Raw genomic sequence first — 19,812 nt, 5'->3', positions numbered from 1 at the left:
GCGAGCATCTGAGAGTAAGCTTATTCCACCAGAACTGTTTACAGAGGGAATTACAGAGGAGGACAGCGGGAAGATAATCTTTCCCCCAAAGCTTCGCCTCTGAGCGCTAAGTCAAGTGAACATGACTTTTGAAATTGTGATATAAAACCTAAGCTGTTTTTTTTATTATTATTATTATTATTATTTTATTATTTGCTTTGGGTCTTTTCTTAAGAGAGTGCGGTGAACGGTCACAACCACAACCACCTGCATGCACAGGACGATCTCATCTCGAGTTCTCTCCGACTCAAAAGCTTCCAAACATGCCCTCGGGTTACAGATTAGCCTGCGTCAACCAGGGCAGCGCTTCAGCTTTGATACACGGCTCCGCCAGAACGAAAGGGACTGATTGCCGAAATTAAAGTGCGGCATTTCGTGCGTCCGTCCACACGTGCGTCCTCTCGGCGTCAATCAAAGTAGCCCCTCGCTGCGCCAATTTAGTCTGGATCTCAAACTGGCTCGCTCTGCGTGGCTGCGGAATAACCTCGGCCGTCTCAGCTATTTATTCAACCGGAGGGAAAAGTCTCCAGTCCATAACCACATCGACTTGAGAGCTAATGTGGAACAGTAAAGCCCGAGCTCAATGGCATTGTAATGTGACAGCGGTGCATACAGAGCTCAGCCTTCAGAAAGCAGTGCTTATACAGTATTTAGAGACATAGATGATAGATGGAGGGGGGGATGAAACATGGCCCTCTCCGCCTCTCCGTTGCTATTACCAGGGCCAAGCTGAATCTCATCTGTCTGCTTCAGAAGCCAGTGGCTGACCTTGCCTCTGCCCCCAAGTTATGCTTTCAGAATATGAGCAGTGGAGTTGGAAGCGGGGGCAGGGAGGGGGGTGGCAAGAAAAAATGATGAACCCCTTTTTACAAGGACGTTTCTGGATAGATGTATTTTTAACTCCCTGCAGGCTGCAGAGGAGGGGTGCTGGATGGATGGGAGAGCGGTGGTGGTGGTTGGAGGGATCCAGCGGCGGCCTGTGATATTAGGCCCTAGTGAAGACGCGGCGGCCCCCAGGGGCTCGATTGCAGATGACAAGGTTACACGACTTAGAGTCAACCTCTGCTACCTCCACTTAATCACTGTCTCTTGTGTCCTCGTCCCTGCAGACCGGTCTCCTCTCCGTGCCCACTCCACCCGCCCCGCTGAGAAGAAAGCTTCCGGTCGTATCACGCTGCTCCCTCCTCAGACCGCAAAAGCCTCTTTAACACCTGCCCCGCTCGCCTAATTCACTGCCTCACATGTCTTTCTGCCTCCCTGTCCCCGCGCGTTCACACATCCTTTCACACCTTCACCTCGCTCCCTCTGCCGCTCCATAGTGGCTGCGAGTGGTGAGAGCTCGCCGCGATAACATGCAGTAAGTAGGAGGTAATTATCGTCAGGATGGACCTCTGAAGGAGTGCAGGCAAGTGGAGGTGTGGATGTAAGAGCCATGGATGATGGATGATGGAGGGATTTATTTTTAAACCCAGTGAAGACAAAACGAAGCCAGTAGCTAGACCAGACAGCGCGATCCCGCTCTTCATCACGCTCTTATCTCCTCCCATGACCCTCTCCACCTGTGTATTTATCAGAGGAAGAAGAAGACGGCGTCCTTCCATGTCCTCTGCCTCGTTTTTGTTTTTTCTCGCATGGTGTCATGTCACTGTACCTTTTTACGATGGAAACGCAGTCCATCCATCGCTGGCCTTGAGGAGATCAAATGTCTCTGTAAGCATATGCAGCGAGGAGGTAATGTCTGCGTGATTACGACTGGAGCTTTTTTCACCGAGGTAAAGCAGCTCTGGAAGCAAACGTAATGACTAGCGTGTCACCGGGTCAGTCATTTTTGTTATTAAATGTCTTTTTCATTTCCGTGGACAGTGCTTCCTTGCTGAGGAGAATCAAACGGAACGCCTACAATGAAATTCAACAAACTGAGGCTGCTGAAGCATCAAAGGCATGTGGGAAGCCGCTGTGACAAAAAAAAACTGTCTCGACTTGCAGTAATTACTGCCAACAGAAATATTCTTTATATTACTGAACGTGCTATAGTGGCAATTAAAAATGACTGCTGTCCATACATACATCTGACCTACACAGATCAGTGACAACATTATGACCACCTTCCTAATATTGTGTAGGTCTCCCTCGTGCCTCCAAAACAGTTGTGACTCATCAGAGAATGGACATGGGCCTTCTGAGGGTGTCCTGTGGTGTCTGGCAACAGAATATAGTTAGTGGGTGGGGGGGGGGGGGGCTTTGAGGGGAGGGGCCTCTGTGGATCATCCCACAGATACTTGATCAGTTTGGAATCTAGTGAATTTGGAGGCCAGGTCAACACCTTGTGCTGTTCTTCATGTTCCTAAAGCATTTTTCTGTGTGTGTCTGTGTCAGGCTGCATCCTGCTGGGGATGGCTGCTCCCATCAAGCAGTGTCATTGCTATGGGGTGGGGTCCCATGGGTGCCTGGTCTGGTCTAGGTGGGTGCTACATGTAACATCCACACCAATGAATGCCAGGTCCAAAAGTTTCCCAGCAGAACACTGAATTGTCATAAGATGGTCAATTATTTACTTTACTTTCTAGGATTTCTTCATTTCCAGGATATCGGTGTACATCCTAGAAGAGTTTTTAGACAAAATTTTCTTCAAAATGTTCTACATTTCTGCATAAAATGATTTCTTTCTGCCCATGACCCACTTTCTCTTAAGATTCAGTTCATGGACAGACGTTCTGACATTTACTGGTATAACTCATAATTCATCGGTCCATCAACGATGACAAGTCTGTCCCAGATACAGCAAAACAGGCCCGAACAACGACGTTACCACCCCCATGTTTCATGGATGGGATGAGGTTCTGATGCTTGAATGCCTCTCATTTGAACTAAACAATTCTACTTTGGACTCATCTGTCCACAGAACATTGTCCCAAGAGTCTTCTGGCTTGATCACATGATGTTAAGGAAATGTTCTTTTTGGAGAGCAATGGTTTTGTCTTTGTCATTTTGCCATCAGCCCACGGTTGTTCAGTGTTCTCCTGATGGTGGATTCATGAACACTGACATTAGCCAATGTGAGAGAGGCCTTTAGCTGATAAGAAGCTACCCTGGGTCCCTTTGCGACCTCTCGGACTACTATGCGTCTTTCTTTTGGAGTGACCTCCGTTGGCCGACCACTCATGTGGAGGCTAACAGTCGTCTTAACTCTCCTCCATTTGTTCTCAAACTGTCCGACTGTTGATTCCAAACTCTCAAGAGATGGTTTATAAGCTTTTCCAGCCTGATGAGCAATAACGACACTTTTTCTGAGGTCTTAAAAAAATCTCTTTTGTCCGTGCCAGCACACCCATCCACAAACTTGAAGTAAAAATATTTTTGCTTCATTCGTTTCATTTGGGTTCTCTTGACAACGGGACATGAGAAGAAGAATAAAAGTCCAGTGAGGTTTTGAGTCATTTTCACGCCGGAACAGGGAATAAAAGGAAGAACATCAAGCAAACAGGTCAATCAAATCGAAACGTCGCTCTCTTTTTTAATGAGAAAGTAAATTTTATGAGCATGTCAGCCATATATTTTAATGTACTAACAAGAGTTAAATCTGAAGTAAAAATCTTGTATGCTGGGAGTGTGATTTTTGTTGTTTTTTTCTGCTTCAAAGCTGACCAAACAGAAACTTCATAAATACTGCGCCTGCTGCTCTTCAAGGTTCACAAATAATAAGGTCAGTATGCATAGATCATAGAACAGTTTTCACTGATACTTTAATTGAAATAATGTTTGCCGGTTATCAAACTAAACATGCATTCCATCCAAACATTTTCCATCTGAACTTGCAGACGATAAACGGATCCGGTTCAGTAATTTCCTCCTTTCGGGGCCCACGTGTATGCATGCACATGATAAACCTGATTCTTCCCTTTAGTTTAAAAGCAAAACACGAACGTCGAGGATGTAGGTGTATATGTATAATAAGAACGTTTGTTTGCACTACTGCGATACAAGCTCAGTTTAATTTAATTAGATTTAAATTGGACACTTACTGTATGCGGCGCGCTGATATTTGTCACGTTATTGTGCCGTTAAGTAATTGTCATCATTCGAGCACAGCCAACAATTAAACTATCATGTGTATGTAAACATAACCTGTCATTAACATTAGCCGCCCGTGTGTTTTATCTCTCGCTCACACATTTCCTCCTCTTCTGATTCGGCTTTTCCTCTGCTGCCTTTCAGCCTCTCATCCACATTCCTCCTCTCATTCTGCACTCATCTCACTCATTTCTCTATCTTTTTTTTTTTTTCCATTAAAGGATCCATTTTCTATTAAGGGGAGTCCCCGCTCAAAGTCCTAAATGTGACCTGCTAAATTGTACTATTTTTCCTTTTACTGAAATTGCTCACCGTGTGCCTTTTTTTCCCCACTGCAGGTAGCTAAATTGGTGTAACTGAAAACGGTTAGTTTCACAAATAAATAAATAAATAAATAAATCTGCTGTAAATTTCCAAGGACGCAGCTTTGAATGATGGAAAAGTGACTCTAATAAATGGCTTGTCACTGAAATATATTTTCAGATTCATGAGATTTTTATCACATATCTAAACTGTGCTCTCGGTTCCAAATTGCATAATATACTATGATTGTCAGGGAATTATTACGGGCTGATTAAACCATGATGACACAGACTGCATGCACAAGTTTCTCTCCAGTGGTTCTTCTAATCACATGTGGTGCAGGTGCAAAAGAAAATGCTACATTACTGAATGGGCAACAAGTTGTTTAACTCAACTGATGCAATGAGTAGCTTCTCATTTTTAAACAACCATGTCTAAAGACGCATCCTGTGGTCGTGGAAAAGATGTTAGTCTGTTTGAGAAGGGTCAAATCATCATCAAGCAGAGAAAACATCTAAGGAGATTGTAGAAACTACTAAAATTGAGTTAAAAACTGTCCAACACATTATTAAAAACTGGAAGGATAGTGGGGAACCATCGCATCAGGGTAAGAAGAGAGGCCGATGAAGTGATGCACCCATCATGCCTAGTGTCTACTGTACAAGCCTGTGGGGACAGTGCTATGATCTGGGGTTGCTGCAGTTGCTCAGGTCTAGGTTCAGCAACATTATGTGTCCAAAGAATGAGGTCAGCTGACTACCTGAATATACTGAATGACCAGGTTATTCTATCAATGGATTTTTTTCTTCCCTGATGTTCACGGGCATATTCCAAGATGACAATGCCAGGATTCATGGGGCTCAGATTGTTAAAGAGTGGTTCAGGGAGCATGAGACATCATTTTCACACATGGATTGGCCACCACAGAGTCCAGACCTTAACCCCATTGAGAATCTTTGGGATGTGCTGGAGAAGGCTTTGTGCAGTGGTCAGACTCTCCCATCATCAATACAAGATCTTGGTGGAAAATGAATGCAACACTGGATGGAAATAAATCTGGTGACACTGCAGAAGCTTATCGAAACAATGCCACAGAGAATGTGTGCTGTAATCAAAGCTAAAGGCGAAATATTAGAGTGTGTGACCCTTTTCTTTGGTGGCGTCTTTTTTAAAAATCTTTTTAAGTCTGCATTTACTTATTAAAACATGATAAAATATGGTGCCAGTAAAAATACAGAAACAAAGAGCTGATACTTCCATATGGCTCTATTAACCAGTTCCATTTAACTCATCTGCAAGAATATTTTTCCTTTTAAACTTTCTCTGCATTTGATAAAATGTGAAAATCCTTTGCACAATACGCGCTGACATTTAATTTACAGAGCACTAGAATAAGTACCACAGTATTAAATTGTTTCCCGTCCTGTCTTGTCCTTGTCTCATCTAATACTGACCTTAGGTTAGCTAGTTTCAAACTAGCAATTAATTAAATCTTGTTGCTCCATTCCAACTTATGCCTTTAATGTTGTGTGAAATGGAAGAGTTTGTTCTATGTGACGTGTGGAATCCATTTTAAGTGGGTGATGTGTTCATCTCAGCTAGAAGCCCTGCAATATATTGTAAATGTGATGTTTTAAAGAGCTGGTACAACAAGTGCAACACTGCTGTCATTCTCATGGGCTGGAGCCTGTAGTCATGTTGCACAAGCTCACTTTTTTAAGAGATGGCCCAGAGAGAGAACACATGTAAATACACACAAAAAAAAGCAAATTAAGAAAATAATCCGACCAATCTATCAACACAGAAAAAAAGCACTGCAAGCAGAATAGAAGAAAATACAGAAACCAGGTGCAATAGCACGGATGGAAATGTTTCCAGAAGGGCACCAAAAAGTGACGGACACGGCTGTGTTTGCTGCCACGGTGGCCCGTGGACTTAATGAACTCTCTGTGATGGATTTTTAAAAATGAGCTAAATGTAAATGACCCCGACAGCTCGTCTGTCTGTGCATATTTAAGTTAAGTAGCTTCACAGTGGCTTCATCTTTCATAGACCAAAGATTCAAAGATGGCCATATGGACCTATGAGTTTTAGTATCTAAACCAGTTTCTGTGGTTTAACCTCAAATGCAAAGCGCCGTTCAAACAAAGTTCTGAACTTCTGCTTATTGTAATATAACACCTGACTGCACAAAGAATATATATAGGTTTCCCTGAAGATATTACGCAGAGCTCAGATACTGCTTGCTAATTTATATATTTACAAATAACATACTCACTTGTTGTTTCAGTCGATCAATTATGGCGGAGAGTAGATGATCCTCCTTCCCCTGTTCTGGTATGGACACGATGAAGTCTACATCATGACCAAACTCCTTCCCCCTGGAGATGAAGACATGTAACGGTCACCTGCTCGCTGGCTACGTTAACACTTAACCACATGGTCACAACAGGAAATTATCTGAGAAGCTATACGGCGTTTTTGTCCCTCTCGATGCACTCATCACGTCATTTTATGTTCAGGCTGTCTCCTGATGAGGCCAGATCAGTCCCGTCTGTTGTGATTTACATGGTCACTTATAAAGGCCGTTATTCTGATTATTACTGGAACACTGTCCATGCAAACACAGTAATTGTGACCTGGTAGTAATGAACTGAATTATCTTTCGGTCAGTGTTTAACTGATGAACAGTGGCGGACGGAGCAATTAAAAACAATAGGTATTGACTTTTTGTCATTATTCAAACAAGTAATTTGTGTGTCAAGTAAAAAACATATATAAGAAAAAGCAGAGAACTGCTGCATGGTGATAATAGTATGTACACAAAAGGCATATCAAAATTCACCCCACCAGTTTTCAAATTCCTACTGTTCGACCTGACTTCTATTTATTTAACTGGTTCTTTTATGTACGGTCAATTCATGTCACATCACACTGTCAGGTTCAAGGTTGTGTTTTATATCAACTGCCATGTATTGTTGAACATAAACTGTTGATTCAAGGTGCATAAGAAAGCAGAGTGATATGTAAATGCATGCTCATTGTTTATCAAACTCTTGTTTTGAATGTCAAATAAGTTGCCAACCACAATGGAGGCTGTGAGATCCTGTCAGTTCGTGCTACCTCAGTGAACCCTCACGCTGTAGTATGGTCCTTAGCTTTTCAAAAAGTAGAATGGGGGGAGAATTAAAGTGATTTGTAGTGTAAGTTTATAAGCTAAACTGTTGCTATGTGTTTGTGTAGGTGTTGCACCTTCTGCTTTTCTTTAAACTCCTCTAATCGATTGCAGAGCGCATCTCAAAAGAAAATTGATTTATAGAAAGTTACAAAAGGTGGTGTTGCTGTTTGCTGTCTGCGGTATGTGTATGTATTGTTAGTTGATTTAGTAACTTCCCTTATACCCGATACAAATTTCTCCCTGGGGAGACGAAATAAAGTGACTTGACTTGACTTGACTTGACTTGACTTGACTTGAGTTATAGTCTACCATAGCATTGAGTCTGGTACGTTTTCTTATCTAGTTTGGTTTCCTTGCGTTTCCTGTTTCGCGTTTAAGTTAGCTTTACTTCCTGCTTTTGGCTTTTCCCACCTCCTGTCTTGCTTTGTGTATTTTGTCTGAGTTAGTTTTGCCTCTTTCTTTTCCAATTAGTATATATATATATATATATATATATATATATATATATATATATATATTTATATTTATATATATATATATACATACTAATATATATATACACACACACACACACACACACACACACACACACACACACACACACACACACACACACAGAGTCGCGCCTCTCCCTTTGTCTCTTGTCAGCTCGTCTGTGTTTCCTCGCGGTTCCCTGTTCATGTTCTCTGGTTGCGTCTCCTGGATTTGATTTGTGTCTCGGCCTTTTGTTCTTTTTTGGATTCCTCCTTGCCTTAATTTCTCCTTTGGATTCCTTCTTTTGTTGTACTCTTGTTTTTGGAATTCCCTGCTCAACACTGCAGCCTCTTTTGTTAGAAAGAGTTATATATATATTTTTTTTTAGAAAGTTCTTTTGTTTCCTGCTCCTGCCTCCTCCTGTGTCTTGCATTTTGGGTGCTCCCCTTTTCCCTGATACATGTCGTAATAGTACAAATGTGAAACTTGCCTAAACTCTGTTTTATTAACAATCTGACAACAATGTTAGCAAACTAGTCGGATCACCCGACTTGGATTTACCTCACCCTAACCTACACAGACCTCAAAAAACTCCACTCATCAGTTTTAGTAAAAACTCCAGTAGTTTATTGGTACTTCTTCCTGTTTATGTTGCTACAGTGTATGTATGCTCAAATACGGTGTTATGTTTTTATGATCTGGTATTGCTTAAGAATGGTGAATATGGCTAGTGAGCAAACTGCACGACATTGCATCTAGGCTTTCTGACTTGTTGTACTTTGACTTACGACTTTGCTGATAAATGGAACGAAGCATAAATAAGAAAAACTGACAAGGTACACGGACAAAGTGGTTGGTATAAAGGAACAGTATGGTACGGCACTGATGCCCAGAAGACAGTGGCTACATTTAAAGTGGTTACACACCACGACAATGACCTTTTTTTAGCCAAACATTTCCTCTGCAAGACTAAAAGTCAAACCGAAACACCGATAAGAGTAGCCTACATTACATGGCCACAAAATGGCAACGCACAGCTATAACCTGGTGCCCAAGATGTGACATAACAAATATCAGGTGGTTCATGGTAAGTGCATATACTGTAATTTTTTATCTTCATTTTACAATATATCTGAGGAATATATCATTCCCAATGACCTCATGCTTTAATTATGCTTTTTTATTTCCTATATCGAGTTACAACCACAAGCTAGAAACGCTAAAATACCATTAAACCCCCTTTTATTATACAGTACGTAATGTAATTGCATATGTAGTAGTTTTAGGCTACATTTATATTACACTTCTACAGTAAAACAGATGTTACAGTGCTGATTTTTTATTATTCTTCTCACCTTAATGATTTATTCATTAGTTAATTTACTAAAACACATTGTGACATGAATTCCTGTGTTTCCTAAACAAACACTGACTGCCCATGGGACGCCACCTGTCCTTGAAAGGATTGTATATTTGTGCGGGAGCTTGTAATGTATTCCTCCTACTAGCGATGCAGTAGCACGTCGCATTTCATGTGGCTCAGATCGGTCCACACACGCAGCCCCAGCTGGCATGATTACAAAAACGGTCGGCCACGCCCACACGTTGCAGGTGGAGTCACTATTTCGAGTCTCAGTTCTTTCCGTAAGAGAGATGCATCTCTGTTTGCAGTTTGGTGTGCGTCTTGAAGCAAGATGACGAACAAAAACGTGACAGTGTGATGGACTGACCACTCGTCCAAGATGCCTTTCACTTAGTGTACGCTCACAAAAGCTACAGGATGACAAAAAAAAACAAAAAACACACTGGGTCCCTGTAATTCAAAACGGCCACGTACGGCAGGTTTTTCACCAGTTACAGAAGCAGCGCTAAAAACAAAACCACCAGTGCTGCCACACTGAAGATGGCTGCCTCCCCAACTCGGGCCTACACCAGTGCTACTTGCCAAAAAGGCCAGGCGTCATCTGAAACTGATCATTACCCAGCACCCACTCACACAAACACACACAAAGGCACTCGCGAACCCTTTGATAAATATTAGGAACAAGTCCTACAGACGTAAGCGCCAGTGTCATAGCTAACAACAAAGCAAGACGACAAAGAATGTTGGGGGCGATAAGGCTCCCAAGAAGCCTCTGCAGCCACGAGGCTCCGTGTTTGATCTCTCCTAACAAATGAGTAACAGCAGCAAGAGAGTGCAATTTTAAAGGAACGGAGAGAGGCTGTGGTGAATGGCTTGTGGGAATAGCTTCAAAGGTCACTGCGGCTAATTCGCAGAGCAAGGGAGTATCAGAAAACAGCCATTAGAGCTGCAAAAGGCATGATAATGTTAATGATTAGAGTTAGTGGCAGACGGCATGTAGCCCTGTGGCGTAAACGGCTCACAGGTCCGCTCAGCAGATGCTTCTTTAGTCACAGTCGTTCAATTTTCTCTGTGATTGTAGACAATTTATCCTCCCTGCGAAATAACACACAGTGGAGAACTCACTTTTACCCTCTTGTTTCGCACACAGCGGCATTTATGTAGGCCGTTATGCAAAAAGTCGACTCTTCTTTAATGAGTTGACTGGTAGGACACAGCTATTTGAGAATGCATCACAGATTTCCATGTGCTGAATGAGCAGCTTTCCTCCAAAACCTCCCAACACTCTTAATTGGCAAAGCTGAGATTCCACAACACTCCCGGCTTGTACAGCGAGCGCGCTTAAGTTGTTAAGTTGAATCTCACTGCTAGCCTCTGCTGCGCTGGCAAAACTCACCCGAGTGCACTGCATAAATGTGTGCCATGAATAGCAAAGGAACTAAAGAGGGAGAGAGAGAGAGAGACGGCGAGATCGTCAGCATAAATACGGTTATCTCCAATCGGAGCTGAGAAGCAACTTCTATCGCAAGGTGATTGCGTGGGAGCCGGTGGTTACAGACAACTTCATGGCCGCACGGGAGCGTCCGCACGTGCAAGGTCAGTTCAGATATCATCTTAAATACAAATCCACTCAGCAGAAAAGCAGACAGCATCAAGTCAGACTCTCCAGCAGAAAGTGTTGTTTTTTTTTTGCTTCTAATGGCGGACCTTCAGAACACCGAAGCTTTTATTTAGCATTAAGCATCCGCCCCCGAGCTCAGTGTGAGACGTAGCTCTAGAGATTCAGCTGGAAACATAAGCTCCGTTGGGCTGTTAACGCTGCGTGCGCGGCGAGACACTTTCTTTAAAACGAAGTGCGACACAGAGCGGAGCGGCAGATCTATAAACACCTGGTGTGAACGTAGCCGGTCTGGTCTTTCATCGCGTGAGGTAAAATGTTCAATTATTAAACGCTCCTGCACAAAGCCTATAAAATATACATGGTTATTTACATGTGGACGACAAGGCGACACGTATGAATAATACAGAAGCGAGAAGTGTGGCTGCGGCTGGAAATTTCACAGAATGCTCTCATCTAAGGGGGGGGGGGGGTTCAGCTGCACTTAAAAGCAAATAGTCGAGGGGGGGGAGAAGCGATGCATCACTTCACCTTTCTATATTTCTTGCCAACACAGAAAAGCAAGGTGATAATCAGCAAGATATGAGAAGACATAGTGTTTGCAGGCCACGCTGTGATCAGACCGCTTGTTTTTGCCCTTTTCCCCCCAGCGAGCTGATAATCGAGTTGGTTTTAAACATCATGACACCCTGAACTAAGCTGATAAGGAATACTTATCTCAGCTGATGTTCAAGGGAACTAACGCAGTGTTCGAGGATTGAGAGCACGCTCAACCGTCCCCCCCTCATCAGCATCACTCTGGAGCCGTATTCCAGACGATCTAATGTTAAATAAGATCCACCGCGGGCACTTGCCGGCTTCACGCCGAAATAAATACAGTCCTCCGCTGACACCGCGTGATCCTTTCACACACACAGTGGTGGCAGGAGCTGTATTTTCAAGCCTAATCTATTTTTAATCCCCCTTCCCCTCCCAACAAAACCGCTTTAAGACTCGTCACCCGCCTTCCACAGCTGTCCTTTCAATAAAGCTAATGTCAGTGGCATCAACAAATCTTCACCACGCTGGTTCTCTCTGAAGTGGATGACGGCTCCGGTTTGTTGCTTATTTTTGTGAAAAACTTTCGGGAGCCGAGATATCTGTTTTGCGTATCTCATCCAGAGATGAAAGATTTTGCCAGAGCCGAGGGTATCTATTTGAGGAGGTGTACGGCACGCTGTGTGTGCTTTCCCATTTTTGACAAGGGCTATCGGCTGGAAAAAGATGAAACTAATAAGAGACTCAACATCAGCCTGGAAATTATAGGTAATTAAATCGAGCTTTGACAGGACTTTAGAGGGGGAACGTTCTCAAATGTGTCAAACTGGAGAGAATTAGTGGATTATTAGTGGTGCTGCTGGCATCTTGGAGAGCACATGAACTATTTTGGTGTAATGGGCCTCATATCGCCTCCCGCCGCGTTTTAGAACCACGTCTGGAGAATCTGCTTTTCAACGAGATAAAGGTAAATGACTTACTTAGTGACTGATAATGTGCGAGTCGTCGTTCTTCAATTATAGCTCCGCGTGATTCCAATTAGGTCTCACGTAATACTCCCCAAGTCTGCACCAGATATGAGACGGAAGTTAATGCGTGCTTCATCCGAGTTTGAAGCTATAAAAGCGTCTCTCACAGGCCCCTTTACGCTGTGCAGCAGACTACTGGCCCATAAATCTTGAGCTGTTCCTCCCCTTCATTCTCGATGTTAACTATCCATGATGCTCTAATCACTTTCCTCATCTCTCTTATCCACATTTTCCCCTTGAGGAGTAGTTATTTACATAATCAGATATCATTCCAGCTGTCACTCATCCTGATGAAGATTGGAGATATTGGATTTTGCCTTGTGATGTTCGATACCATCTTTAGGCCACTTAGGAAAGTTGTGAACCCATATCCACAGAGACCACGGCGCAGGCGTTAAAATACGTCGAGGTAACGTCTTAGAAATGAAGTTGAAAGTCGGATTCAAAAGCTGGACAAACTGATACAGAATGTGTTAAATACCATCAATGATACAGTTATTTATATTAGTTAGATATTGCAAGAAGGTTTGAATCCATCGGCCGACTGGGGCCTTTCTGTGTGGAGTTTGCATGTTCTCCCTGTGTTTGCGTGGGTTCTCTCCAGGTACTCCAGCTTCCTCCCACCGTCCAAAGACATGCTGGTTAGGTTCATTGGTGATTCTAAATTGGTCTTGGGTGTGAGTGTGAATGGTTGTCTGTCTCTCTGTGTTAGCCTTGTGTTAGATTGGAGACCTGTCCAGGGTGTACCCCAGGTCTCGCCCAATGACAGCAGGGATAGGCTAGGTAATTCATTTAGATAAGGTGCACCTTTTATAATTAATATTTTTGACTGTATTGATTGGGGAAATTCTTCTCTGCATTTAAGCCATTCATTCGTGCACAGTGGACTAGTGTAGTGCACAGGGAGAAATTTGAGGTTAGGTGCTTAGGTACTTGCTCAAGGTGCCTCAGCAATGGACACAGCGGGATGTGAACCTGTGACCCTTTAGCTCCACCTAAAGGTTAACACCAACCCTCGTTTTCTGGGTGAGCAGAATATAAGAGATATTTATTCTTATTATTAGTGGAGCGCCTCAAAACTTGCATCGCCTGAACAGGGACTTGAACCCTGGACCCTCAGATTAAAAGTCTGATGCTCTACCGACTGAGCTATCCAGGCCCTGGCGTGTGACCACACAAAAACCCAGGAGAGGCCCGGCTGGGACCCAGAGCTCAGCTGGATAGATACCCAAAAGAGAAATTCAGGGTGCACTACAGTCTCAGATGGATTATAATTTTGTCCTGAAAATAATTTGCATTCCTAGAGGTCAGCTTAATTTTGCAACTCACACATATGTATTATTGGTTTATTTTCCTGAACAAACAAATTCCCAATCATTTATGTTTCATTTGTTTGATTGGGTTCTCCCATGTGAAAATCCGCTGATGTTTCTGAGCCATTATGCACACGTGTAGAAAATTCTGAGCGGTGCAAATCGTTTTAAGCGGCACCGTATGTGTGAGCGTCTGGGTTTTTTTTTTTGTTGTTTTTTTTTGCACAATAAATTAGGACCATGTGAATTGTGTAATTGCTAAACTGTGGTGCCCAAAATAGATACACATTCATTCATTGTGTGTCAAGTAAAACAAACACTTTTCTCCAAAGAGCTGTGCTCACAGCATGAAAAAAATCTCCAGCTGACAAAAATAGATTTTTAGAAAAACACGTTTAGCAGTGTCATTTTGAATGTGCAGTCAGTATCTGGTGCTGGAAGTTATTACGCTACATTGACTTCTTGTACTTCTTGTAAATATGGTATACTTTAAAGATCAATATATAGAAAATGACAATACTATTGCATGCTAAAATTTGTATTCTGCATAAACACAAAACTTATTACCTGTAGCATTTTATCTTTTGTTAAATTGTCTTTTGGCCTTATCTCTGTAATTGTCATTTGCAACCACAGTAGCTGTTCTTTAGCAAAAGTCACTCAGTCTCATTTTAATTGTCAGTCCATGGTAATTTGGGAGCAATTTGTTGACAAACAGGAATGGCAAAGGCAAAGGGGAAACTTTTCGGTTTTCAGAGACACAGAAACACCCCGGTGATGTTTTTGGTTCAGACACTATTAAATACCATCAGCTAAGCTGTGGCAGCTCTGTCACCCCTGTTGAGAGGCAAGCGCCTGTCCTCGCTGCCAGACTGCCTTTGAATTATTTACCTCACACGCCGCTGGTTGTGGCTGGATTTTTACAACATCACAGAGCAGAGTGCTCCACGCTTGCTCAGGCACAAAGCACAGCACATAAAAAAAAGAGCAACACAAAGAGGTGGCAGCGCAGGGAGGCGCCGGCTGTGAGCAAGTAGTTTGGACTCAGCAGGTAGCTCTAAAAGAGCACTCGCCGTGCACTCTGAGACCGACAATGTAATGCATTGCGGCGTCTTAATGTAAATGCATTATAATAATTCATTTAAACTGCAGGATGCAGGTAGACAGATGCAGATGCCTCTGCCCACACACTCATTCTGTAACCTTTGTGCTTTGATAGTAATTAATAATAAGGAGAAGCCACATGGGAATCAAGTAGACCTCTTGAGACTTTTCTAATATCTTTCCCTGCGCGTAACCAATGTGAATTTAACAATAGTGGGGTAAAATAAAATAAAAAAAGGAAAAGAAATAGGACGCGCTGTTCTATTTCATCTACAATATCAACACTGAAAGGAGGAGACAAGTCTTGTACCTGCGAAAGCCACCTGTCAGTGCCACTATGGCGTCCGATGTGATGGCATGGACAGCTTCGTCAATAATGTTCCCCAGGGCTAGGGCCTCCGCTTTACTGACAGCCCTAGAGATGTCTCCATAATGCAGGAAACCTGCGGGGAAAAGACCATGTGGTTATTAGTCTGGGAGCCAGCCATCAATCATAGCCATTTGCTCTGGGAAAGTGGAGAGTCAGGCGGAATTAAAAGTAAGGTAAAAGTGTGATATGTTCCGCCGGCTGATAGAAGGCGACAACCGGGGTACGTCTGTCTGCCGCAGACACGAGAGGATTACAGTCGGTGTGGAAAGTGTTCTAAATTATAACTGATGGATTGATGGGTATCTCCTTGATTTCGTGCTTCTCACTTTGTATTTTCTCCTCTCTTTGTGCGAACATAAAAAAAAAAAACTGAATTAATTGGCTTTTCTTTTCCTGAGCCACACCACCAATTAATTACAAAGGCTTTAATGATATTTCTGTCTTTACTGCGGTAAAATAAATGGGATAATTCACGTTGCTGCTCATTTAAGACTGACAGGACTCCGTAGAGAGGCCAGGGTTCAAACACATTTTCCACGTCAAAAAAACTATTTTGCACTATGCGTGCACTATTTCTCTGCACGGAGTGGAGACTGCAGTGTTCCCAATGATGTCTGTCAGCATAATAGTTTATCACACAGAGTTGCAAACGCTATGGGAACCTGCGAGCAGTGCAATATAATGTCTTGAATTACCACCTCGTGCTGTGCTACATGTGCATCCAGCACAACTCCGTGAGCAGAGAAATAATGCAGACAAACGAAAAGCTGCATATCAGTGTTTCATTTAACCACATGCGCACTGCTCTGTGGGGTCTCGGTGCTCACTGACAACAGCTGACGCTGATGTTATCTGCAGGTCTGGTAGCTCCGGTCGTGTGGTATTTCTGTTCACGCTGCATCGCATCACGTCAGAGAATAATCTCTGCAAATGTTTGCTTTTTCTTTATACCGAGCTTCCTTTAGTTGCCATACTGTTTACTGAGGCACAGCAAAGGCAAGAGGTACGGCTTCAGGGACGTCAGTGCCAGCATTTACAGATCTCCTAACACCTGTAAATGTGTACTAGTTTCGGGTTTCTGGAGGATGATAGGTTAACATTTGTGGTTTTGTATCTCTCTGTTCACAATCACGAGTCAGACAGCCAGCCTAAAAACAACGCCTCCCTGCCACCTGGCCAAACCCAGGAGGTTATAAAACCTGCAAAACCTTTTCACTCTGGAGAACAAAGAACCTGAAACCTGTGAGTGAAATCGATGTTAGCTGGTACCATGGTGTTTATTTGTTGCTGACTTTTTATCTTAATTTAAATTCCTGTATTGTGCACAACTGAATTGAACTAATTTACTAGAAAATGCGCTAGTGACGCGAGTTGTCACCTTTAATTTTAGTTTGCCATTTAAAATTCTGAGTTAGATCCACCTTGTCCATCCAAACACCTATCATCAATTTTGACATGTATTCAAGATCCTGTGTTTGACTGTGCACACCGCCCTAGATGTTCTACAACAACCCAACACCATCCTAAGTACAGTTTATTTCTGTTATCCCGTTGCTTGCAGCAAACATTTAGAATCTTTGTCAACTTGGGTGATGTCCCTTTAAATTTTCGTCAGGTTTAACGATCTTTTTACACTTTTTATACAAAACAGTCACAGCGGCATGAACACATACCAGAGGACATAAAGAAGTTTTAAGACAAAGCAGTTCATTAGCTAGCATGCTAACATGCTAAACAAAGATGATGAGATCCCAGACAAAAACACTAGACATGCTTAATTTGCAGAAATGGAACTGTTGCGATGTACAAATATGGTATTGCAGCATGCTTACAGTTACTAATTAGCAGTGACTAGCTATGAAAGATCTTCAGCAGATGCTAATGGAAAGTAGTTTTGCAAAGATTTGCTTATTAACCAAAGTGTTGGGCAAACTAAAGAAGGTTCTGAGGAGTATGCAACAAAAATACGGTGTTGCATGCTTGCAGTTACTAATTAGCAGTGACTAGCTATGAAAGATCTGAAGTAGATGCTAATAGAAAGTAGTTTTGCAAGGATTTGCTTATAAACCAAAGTGTTGGGCTAACTAAAGAAGGTTCTGAGGGGTATGCAACAAAAATACGGTATTGCATGCTTGCAGTTACTAATGAGTAGTGACTAGCTATGAAAGATCTGCAGCAGATGCTAATGTAACGTAGTTTTGCAAGGATTTGCTTATAAAAAGTGTTGGGCTAACTAAAGAAGGTTCTGAGGGGTATGCAACAAAGACCCACAAATGTCAACCTCATGGTAGTAATAGGACAGGCAGGGCATCGTCTAAGTCGTACAGTCATACAGCATCTGGGGTTCATGATTAGTTCATGACCAGACTGTGAATCCAACAAATAGATGCTGCTCTAATTCACAGGATAAAAAAGGAGTTTTGCCTTCTAGGGAAACTACAGGAAACTTTGCATTTCTGAGATTATCATCACACAAATGAGAATACAACGTGACAATCCACCTAATAATTCCTGAGATATTTAAGTCTCAGCCACAGTTGGAGGCTGCTGCTTGTGTGATATTACTATTCCTAGAAGCACATAGTACGCTGCTAGCACTGGATAAATATATACTGTATAACTTCACAATGACTCAAAGATCAAAAGCTGCAACGGATCGAATATGAATTTGGGAGCTCTGCTTTAATCCATTTTGCATTTTTGGTTTTCCTCACACTGAGCATTGTAGCCTCCGAGCCGCTGAATCTAAGTTGTTCAGACGTTTTTAGCACCCAATTTAATTTGCTCTTGCTCCGGAAACCGTTCCTTAAGCTTCATCCTAATCAAACTAAACAACAACAACAACCACAGCGGACACTTCCTTTACATTTACCCCTCACGTGTCAAACAAATCACAACTCTCCTGCTGTGAGTTGCCGACCACTCATGGCTTTGATGGCCCACGATTGATGAGAGCTCATATAAATTCTGCACCAAGTACTTCCCTTCACAGTTATTCATTGATTTTTCAGACAAAAAAAAGCCCTGCCGTTTTTTACTATTCACTCCCTGCTGGTCATATCTCACCAGACTTTAGAGAAAACACATACATAAGGAGCCTCCTTCGGGACCAAAAAGCACAAAAAAGGTCCCAAATGACATGTAGGCCCCCCCTGGAGGCACTCCATGATTAGAGTCCCACTCGGAAGTAAGCTCAAGTTTGAAATTTTCACTCTATAATCTGTGTATGATGATGAGATGTTGATGTACCAGTTCGTTGCATCCGGTTTAGGCGAACGTCGGGCTCCGTCAGAATGTCGCTGAATGAGCGCATCCCTCTGCGGTACCACTTCTCGGCTGTCTTGGGTCCAACCCCAAACACACTCGTGAACAGCTGGCAGGAAACGAGGTAAGGGCGCAATCAAGAAGACATGCTCTGAAATGACAGGCTCTCCTCAGAAGGGGTTAGCTTTCACAAGTTTCGGAGAGCTCTGTGTCTTAACGAGACGGCAAATGCAAATCACTCACACGGCAATTTCAAAGCTCCAGAAGGGAGAAAGGAAACCAACGGCTGAGTTGTTGTTGTTTTTTTTTTTTTTCTCATCCACTGACCTTTAGCGTTTGATACCTTTCATCAGAGAGTATTTTCTCGACTTCAAACGACTGGCCATGTTGTAGAATCTCCTGCGAACATAAAAGCAGATGATACTATTAAGGAAAGCGCCATTTGTGTCAGACTGAGCATGTTTTTCCTGTGTTTTTTTTCTCTTCCATCAGCTATTAACAAATGGCCCCAGAATTGCTGAAATGCAAAAGAAAACTTAAATCAGGTGTCCTCATTTCCATTTCTTTTCAAGGAATAACGACTTTGTTGTTGCGAGAACTGGGATTAACACCGTTTTTTATGGCATTCATAAAAAAAGACCATGGTAATGTTTTCCCTAGATTCTGTGCTGTTTGCTCAGAAACATCTTTGTTCCTAATTTAACTGTCGCCCTCTTTCAGCAAAGCGCCACTAATCTACCAGTCACATTTGAACCGTCTTCATTATGTGACGGTGTGAAATCGGGTAGCAGTTGTGATTTACAACCATACACAGTATAAACATGGACGGCGGAACTGCTTCTTTAAAGTGAAACCAAAGCAAGTAGAGCTCCCCCTGGTGGCTGGCTGCAGTATAGGTCATAAGCTCCACCCCTTCCATGTTAGTGGGCGGGACTTGAGCCACACTAAAACTCTAAAATACGCATCAAATAAATTGTTTTTCAAGGATGGTTCCTGTCATTTTATGAAGTTATAATGTTGATGAATGTTCAAGTGTCAGTTTTTTGTATAAGGTTCGTTTTAGCTAGTTATTTGACGCTATGGAAACAGGATGTGACATAATGGCGACTACAAGTTGCCACGCCAATTGCTCTGTAAAGCAGTCCCGCAA

The 19,812-nt window shown here is 42.6% G+C and overlaps 1 protein-coding gene across 1 annotated transcript in view; it reads right to left on the bottom strand.

Annotated features, from left to right (window-relative positions):
• Positions 1-19,812, bottom strand: part of dntt (deoxynucleotidyltransferase, terminal) — an 87,186-nt gene that overhangs the window by 40,805 nt on the left and 26,569 nt on the right. The window contains exons 5-8 of the mRNA XM_084562353.1: positions 18,990-19,061; positions 18,648-18,771; positions 15,339-15,471; positions 6,692-6,794 (exon numbers count right to left, since the gene is read on the bottom strand). Of these exons, the coding sequence (XP_084418479.1) occupies positions 6,692-6,794; positions 15,339-15,471; positions 18,648-18,771; positions 18,990-19,061 (432 nt within the window). The remainder of the gene's footprint in view (positions 1-6,691; positions 6,795-15,338; positions 15,472-18,647; positions 18,772-18,989; positions 19,062-19,812) is intronic.

This window comes from Chelon labrosus, assembly GCF_963514085.1.
Source record: "Chelon labrosus genome assembly, chromosome: 15".
Classification (NCBI taxonomy): domain Eukaryota; kingdom Metazoa; phylum Chordata; class Actinopteri; order Mugiliformes; family Mugilidae; genus Chelon; species Chelon labrosus.
Note: the sequence above shows the minus strand (reverse complement) of the source record. Positions and strands in the feature narration are given on the sequence as shown.